General features: G+C 33.1%; 1 protein-coding gene across 1 annotated transcript; it reads right to left on the bottom strand.

The window, feature by feature from the left end:
• Positions 1 to 3,745: 3,745 nt before the first annotated feature.
• LOC118752385 (protein O-mannosyl-transferase 2-like) lies at positions 3,746 to 4,613 on the bottom strand. Its single transcript, XM_036487271.1, has 3 exons — positions 4,502 to 4,613; positions 4,157 to 4,431; positions 3,746 to 4,081 (listed from the first exon to the last, which is right to left on the bottom strand). The coding sequence occupies exons 1-3, from the start codon at positions 4,581 to 4,583 to the stop codon at positions 3,776 to 3,778; spliced, it is 663 nt and encodes a 220-aa protein (XP_036343164.1). The 5' UTR covers positions 4,584 to 4,613; the 3' UTR covers positions 3,746 to 3,775.
• Between the last annotated feature and the right edge of the window lie 3,445 nt (positions 4,614 to 8,058).

Here is an 8,058-nt window from a genome sequence, read left to right as displayed (position 1 = left end):
AAAAAACAAAAGTATCGAGTACATACTCGTATTTACTTATATCGGAACATCCCTAAAAGAGCTAGGAGCTAACTCCTAATTCTAGCTAGGAGCTAAATTCTGATTCGGAGCTAAATAGGAAAATAAAGAGCTATATCTAGCACCAAAATAGCAACACTGGTCATAGCAATAAACTCAAATTTAAAACAAAGATTTTCGTGCACTAGTGTATTAATAAATTCGGTTTGAAATATGCACTTTTTTGTAAATTTCGAGGTGATTAAAAAATACTATGGATGGGGCACCGTGTGCTTTTTGAAAACAATGGGCATTAATCGTAGCTATTTAGATAGAAGAAAAATTTTGATATCATACAAAATGGTTTTGAAAGTCTATGTCATTCCCTTTCACGGCAAAATACTACCATTGTCCCATAATTACTCCTTGACCTTAAAAAAATTGGTCAAAAATAGTGTACTTCGAAAAAACATACAAAAAACACCGGATCTCTTACAAACAAATTGTCTTTGCATATGGATTTGGAGACGATAAAAACGATGCCACTGTTTAAAAAACGAAAAAAATGTAACCCCTTAATTTAAAAAATTCATTATTTATTACATTTTCTATAATTTAATTGCAGCTGTGTGTTTTGTATCTGTCGAAGAAGTCTAAAGGCCCTCCGAGAGCAGTTCCGCGGGATTGCTGTGAAAACTGTCAGCTTTTCATTTCCACCCCACTAATGCATGAATCAATTAGAACCAGAGACCCAGCATAATAATTATTTCATGGTGGGGTTTTAAAAAAACAACAACATTTTTGTAAGAATTATAAAAGTCTTTTGAAAATAATTGTGTGAGAAAATTTTTTAAGTCATCGATAACTAGTATTTTAGAAGTCTTTTCATAATAATTATCAGCGATATAAATACTTTTAAGTCTTCAAAGACTTTGATTTTGAGACTTAAATTATAAAAGTCTTATCATAATAATTATCATTGAGATAAACATTTTTAAGTCTTTCAAAGACTTATATTATAAAAGTCTTGCCATAATAATTATCATTGAGATAAACATTTTTAAGTCTTCAAAGACTTTTATTTTCAGACTTATATTATAAAAGTCTTGTGCAAACTGTCGCAAACTGCTCCCCAACTAGTCCCAAACTGGTCCCTATCTATCTCCGAACTGGTCCCCAACTAATCCTGAAATGCTCCCGAACAAGTTCCGTCTTTTAAGACTTAAAAAATTTTTTCGCGCTCATAATTATGATGAAAATACCTTTATAATATAAGTCTTAAAATAAATGTCTTTGAAGGCTTAAAAATATTTATCTCAATGATAATTATTATAAAAAACGTTTATAAGTCTTAAAATAAAAGTCTTTGGAGACTTAAAAACCTTTATCTCTCTGATAATTATTATGAAAGGACTTTTATTAATAAGTCCTTGAATAATAAATATAGATGACTCGAAAAATATTTATCTTAATATAATGATTATTGATTGACTTTCATTATTTTCTCTTATAATAGTTATGTTCTGATTAGAACAGATCTTACCGGTTGACAAGCGGCCATTTGCAATAACATTTGAGAAAAAAGTGCATGACGTCGTAATATTGAAGTTCGCTATTTCTGTTTTGTTTTTAATATCTCTTCCTTTATGTGTATTTTGCGGTGGTTTATTTCAGTGATTTTTATGGGATTTTCAATAAACTTCTTCTACAATATAATTAAAATGAAGTGCGCGGTAATTGGTTGCAAAAACACGTACAAAAATAATAAATTGGTTATTTCCGCGGGCCTTATTTCACTGCACCGTGGAGAACATTTGAATTATATTCTTTTGTACGTATAGTGGCATTTTTCAAAATATATTATGTAATAAAAAATGTCATCGAAATTTGAACATTTAGTTACTTTCCCAAGGGGAAAGTGGATAACGGATGGACGTAAGAATTTTTCAAATGTTCACAGGTATTCACCTCTTTTTGATTATTAGGTTATAGATATTTCTTTTTTTGGAGATTATCTTGTTCAAAATCGGATAACAAAGTTATAATTCCGTAACCAGATAACTAGGCTATTGTATAAATTATTTATACCTGAGCTTATCTAAAAATATAATGCTGTTACAAAATGCACATATGTAGGTGTTCACACTGATTATTAGGTTATAGATTTTTAGTTTTCAGTGGATTATCTTGTTGGAAATCGGATTAAAAGATATTTGTGGTCATAAGAAATAATTGCCTAAGTCGAAAAACCTTTAAAGATTTGGACTGTAATGTTGACATTATGGTAAAACTACAATATTTTCACCTATAACTTTTTAAATAGCCTAGCTAACGAGATGGGAGTTTCACATACACATGGAATAATAGCTGCAGATACCCAGCAAAAAATCGGTAATTGCTTTTAGTGGTAACGTGTTTTAGAAGGCATAGCGTTATAATGCCTTCGAATTTTTTCGCTTCTTTTAGGCATTGTCGGTAATGCAAAGTAGAATGTCCTACAATATTTTATTTATTTCGCTTCTTTGTTTCATTTTGGGGAATGCAAAGTAGAATGTCCTATAATATTTCTTTTTAATTCGCTTCTTTGCTTCATTTCAGGGAATGCAAAGTAGAATGTCCTACTATATTTTATTTTTTTCACTTCTTTGCTTCATTTCAGGGCATGAAAAGTAGAATGTCCTACAATATTTTTTTTATTTCGCTTCTTTGCTTCATTTCGGGGAATGCAACGTAGAATGCTGCATCGTAGTCACCTGAAAAATAGAATGAATATCCAAAAAATCTTTTCCTACCGTTAGTTTCTGTGGAAATTTGTCTCGCATAAAAATCATGTTTTGCTTTGTTCAATTTGCAGCGAAGTTGAAGTCAGTCAATGAAGTACATGAGTGAGGAAGTACAATTTTAAGCTTAATTAAATATGCATGTATGTACATACCGATTTTTAAGTAAAATCTAAATACCCAAATACATAAATATGTTTGTATAAAAACTGATTTATAAAAACTTTAATTAAATTTAATCTTTTAAGACATTTTCTGATATAATATAAATAAGTATGTACTCATCTGGGCATTCTACATTAGTTTCTCTGTAAGGCATTCTTTGTTCGCTTCTCTGGATTCTGTTTATCCATGCGTTCTCGTTTCGTTTGAAGGTAATGCTGCGGGTAAGGGCTTACCGCCCATGTTAAAATAAGGCCTTCCTGAAGCGAAAGGGTAAGCGATTCCCATCGCCTAGCTCGTTACATACATACATAGATGTATAGCATATCGTCACTAGACACGAATAAAGGCGCGAGCTCAAAAGTTGACCGCGAAAATAGGCACATAAACAAACGTCAGCGAAGAAAGACTCGTAACATAGTTGGCGGCGAAGAAAGACGCGTTAAAATTTTTGACGGCGAAGAAGGACGCGTAAACTTATTTTCGCCGTCAACTATGTTTGCGAGTGTAATAGTATGTACATTCCGTTTATAATTTTTGGGGAATAGTGCTGAAGTGACAGTCCTTGGCCAAGTATAAATCTATGATTACGTGTCTTTCTTCGCCGTCAACTAGGTTAGGCGTCTTTCTTCGCCGAAGTTTTTCTTAAGCGCCTTTTTCGTTAAATTTCTGTATGCGTCTTTTTTCGCCGTCGAAACACTAGCGCGCCTTTATTCGTGTCTAGTGACGATATGTAACTCAATACTTTCTTAAGTCGACTTAGACGGTTATTGCTTATGACCACAGATATAATCCCGTAACCAGATAACTAGGGTTGCGTTCATGTTATAAGTTATTTATACCTGTTGTTGTCTCGCTCCAATGCCTTTTGGATACAAATGATAGTGGGAATGAAGGTATCCTCCTCCAGTTTTATGATTTTTTATTGTTAATACCGCACCGTATGCCACATCACGAGGCATGCTGGCATTATACAACGAATTACCAATTAATCGCGACTGAAAAGCAGAACTATAAAATCCATCGCCATTACCGCTCCGATTCAGAACTGTCAGATGAATATAGAAAAACAGCATATAGAGCAAGATCGGCCATAAAACTAAGGTTATTGCTCGGCAGATTATTTGTTTAATTGTCTCTGTCTGTATGATTGAAAAAGAAATTTCAATTAGTATAAAGGCATTAGAATCAATTAGAAATGTTTCAATAAGACTCACAATTGACTTTTTTAAATCTCCAAATATTACCCAAAGTTCATGCATAGTATGAAACCCTACAAGCATCACTACAAAAAGTCCTACAAACTTTGTACTGGTCGTGCAAGCTAACATAGTCCCGGTGAAAAACAACCAAAACCACCACCAGCCTGTGTAAGATATTCTTCTCTCTGTAGCACTTGATGCCTTTGTCATTCCCCAAATTGACGCAGTCATGAAGAAGAGCAGAATCGGATCGAGTAGTATATATTGATTTAATGTTAAAAGACCAACATCTGTTTGCGGCATACATACATATTGTATATAAAACATTAAGATACATGGATTATAAAAAAACCTACTTACCAAATATTAGATAAAGTGTGGAGACCAGAGCTGCTTCACAGGAGTGAGTCATTTCATACACAGTATCAAAAGCCATGGGCATAATCAGGGCTCCAAGAGTGGTACAAAACTAAACAAATAGTAATAATTACTATTAAAAATAATGCAAAATAAATAATACAATCGGCAATAACGAATATTTGTGTTATTTCTCAATTGAATGAGAAATAACACAAATTATCCTTGTTTCATAAATAATAAGACCAACTTTTAAATTTAACAACTGAGTAATAAAGGAAAATAGCGCACCCAGTCACATTTGACAAAAAGTATGAAAGGAACAAGTTAAATTTACGGATTTGTAAGTATAAAATTTTGGAAGTGCCCAGCGTCGCGGCGATCCGGGTTAGCGCCCCGCCCCACCCCGCGCCGCGTTCGACGTTGCGCTCACGTCTCCATCGAATTTAGAATTCTGAGCGTAGGTAAAATTTTACATATTTTTACACGACTATTTCGTACCTACCACATGTTCGATTCGTCTTCGTAAACGAAATACACAGTTCGGATATAGTGAAACTAGTGATGATAATGCAGAAATTTTAAGTGAAGATAAAATTCAACACAATATTATTTGTGCTTAATGCTGCGAACAGGAACGGCAACGTATGTTTCTTCCATGCCATGACGGAATTATACTAGGTGAAGTAATTAGAGCGAGAAAAAAGATTTTAAAATTTGACTATAACCAAAATGTATTCAACAAAGTGTAATTGAATTTGACACCGCTTTCAAAAGAACCATACTACAAAGTAAAATTGATAATAGTACCTTAAAAGAGAGCCTACCTGAGTTGTCAATCACACCTTGTTTAATACACCTTGTCTATAAGGAAGCTGAATGTCAGAAAATCAAGCGATCCCGCTGTTTTATTACTTGCGCCATGGCAGAGAACTTAGATAGATAGAGAAGGTGCAAATTGAAAGTGGAAACTATTTGTGGCCGAAAAATTAACAGCGTTGAAAAATTTAACCACGGAATGTAGTAACGTGTTTTAACAGCCAGAAATTCTATTGGATTTAATGTTGATTAACATAATAAAATGTTGAGCAACCTAGAATCTGCTCTTCTTCGTGTTGCGAGCAAATAAACGAAAATATGGCAAATCTTCATATAGTTTTCATTAATTTGTAATTTTTGTTAAATTTTTTAATATGTTCTCTTTTCGTGAAGATGCAAATACAATTTAAAAAATTATTGTTTTGCATAAAATTTACACACATACATATGTATGTACATTAGAGTGCTCCAAAAGTGCATGTGAAAAAGTAAAGTCGGAATTTTTATGCTCTCACCCCCTAGGATTGTTCTATACCGATAAAAAGTATACCCCTATTTTGCTACCCGAGCGTACTTGTGCACAAGGGTATTATAACTTTGTTCGCATAACGGTTGTTTGTAACAGCCAAAACGAATCGAAATATATATGGACAAATGTACACATAAATACTCAGAATGAAAAGAGAAATCGATTAAGCCATGTCTGTCCGTCCGTCTGTCCATCTGTCTGTCCGTGTACACGATAACTCGAGAAAAAATTGAAATAGGTCAATGAAATCTAGTAAATAGGTTGCTCTTCATCCAAGGTAGGTTGGGATTGAAAATGGGTAAAATCGGACAATAACCACGCCCACGTCCCATATAATAGTATTTTCGAAATATGCAAAAACTACGGTATTTCCGTAAATACTGGATCAAAATTATTGAAAGTTGGTACGCGAAATGGAATTGTGGCATAAAATAAGACAGTTATGAAATTTTTCGAAAACTGAGAAACACTGTGAAAATTTTCGAAACCAGACAAGGAACGCGCCTACCTCCCATATAACGGTAATTTACAGAAATATGAAAACTGCGATAAATTAGTAACTATTCCAGCCAATTTACTCAAAATCGATGTATACAATGACCTCCCAGCAGAAAATGCTAATTTGGGAAAATGGGCGTGGCACCGCCCATTGTGTATCTCGGTAACCGGTTTATCAATTTCTACCAAACTAGGTACTTTTATCAGCCTGGGCTCAAAAAAGCGATATGTTGGAAATTTTTGAAATCGTACTAAAATTAACGCCATTTCATTAACGGAAAATTTCAGAAATACGAAAATTCTGATATTTCGATAACTATACACGCCAATTTACAAGAGTCTCTTAACAAAACACAATATTATTGATTTTTTTTTTTGGGCGTGGCACCACCCACTTCTGACTATATACATAAGTGTATATTGATAGCCCCTTATCGATTTCCACCAAATTTGCTCCATTTCAATATCTCATAGCATATTATCGAAACTGTTTGACATTTGGGAAAAAAACTCTTGCTTATCATGCAGTTTAATGTAAAGTGAAAAAACGATATTTAATACGTGCGCCGGGTAAATAAAGTTCGGTTTCGCCCGAACCTATGCTTCTTACTACTTACTTACTGATAAAATAATTAGAGGTCGCTCAAAGCGCTCAAAGTTTTCCATGTATTTTTATGTGGAGAAAAAAAATTTTCGTAGAAATCGTATAGAATTCTTAAAAATCTATATTTTTCAAGCCTCTGTTAATATGCAGGAGATCTCAATAATAATATCCAATTGTTTATTTAACCATTTTTTCATCGCAACTATACTTTATAGGTCCGCCAAAAAACCACAAAAACCCTGAAAACTGCAATGGAGGGACCAATAAAAAATCGTTTGTATTAAAAAATTGTTAAATAAACAATTGGGTATTATTATTGAAAGTCTCTTGATGAGACCCAGAACCAACAATTCTATACCATTTCTACGAAAAGTTGTTTTTTTTTCGTATGAAAATACATGGACAACTTTGAGCGCTTTGAGTGAACTCTAAATATTTTTTGATTTCAATATAAGAAAGTAGGGGTATACTTTATTCGATATAGAACAATCCTAGGGGGTGAGAACATTACAATTCCGACGTTACTGTTTTTGGACCACCCTAATGTACATATATATATTATTATTATTATTATAACACAATTAAGACATAGTCTTTTACAGTGCCGTATTTTACATTTCTGAAAACTTAACCTAGTTAAATAAACAATAGATTTATAAAGAAATAATAGGATGAAAAATCAAAATCTTTCGATAATATAACAGTTGTCAAGACTTAGTTTGAAAAGACAGAATGCACAGCCAATTTGAAGCGCCTTGGATTTGATTCCAATTTTAATTTGTTAGGCAATGAGTTCCACAACTTTACGGCTCTAACGAAGAACATTCTAGACGCAACTGAAGACTTAAAATAAGGTACAATAAGATTGCATGTACGAGTTGATTGGGCAAATGTTAATTTAGAAAAATTCGGGCAACGGGTGTAGATTAATTTATACATAAATAATACTAAACAGCGGTCAAAGAATTTAGATAAGCTGCAGTCAGTAATTTGCGTCGAAAGTTGAGAAATATGGTCAAATTTTCTTTTACGGTATAATTATAAGATTAATGATTGATATTTATCTAGAGACGCTTTATGCAGACAACCATATATCAATTCTTGGTACGA

Source organism: Rhagoletis pomonella, unplaced genomic scaffold, assembly GCF_013731165.1.
Source record: "Rhagoletis pomonella isolate Grant_MI unplaced genomic scaffold, Rhpom_1.0 Rhpom_scaffold_01448, whole genome shotgun sequence".
NCBI lineage: Eukaryota > Metazoa > Arthropoda > Insecta > Diptera > Tephritidae > Rhagoletis > Rhagoletis pomonella.
The sequence above is the reverse complement of the archived record's forward strand: the minus strand, read 5'-3'. Positions and strand labels throughout refer to the sequence as shown.

Coding starts and splice junctions, on each gene's coding strand:
- LOC118752385 (XM_036487271.1), bottom strand. CDS start 4,583: ATGCCCATGGCTTTTGATACTGTGTATGAAATGACTCACTCCTGTGAA. Junction 4,432..4,501: donor CACACTTTATCTAATATTTG/GTAAGTAGGTTT, acceptor TGCCGCAAACAG/ATGTTGGTCTTTTAACATTA. Junction 4,082..4,156: donor GAGATTTAAAAAAGTCAATT/GTGAGTCTTATT, acceptor TCAATCATACAG/ACAGAGACAATTAAACAAAT.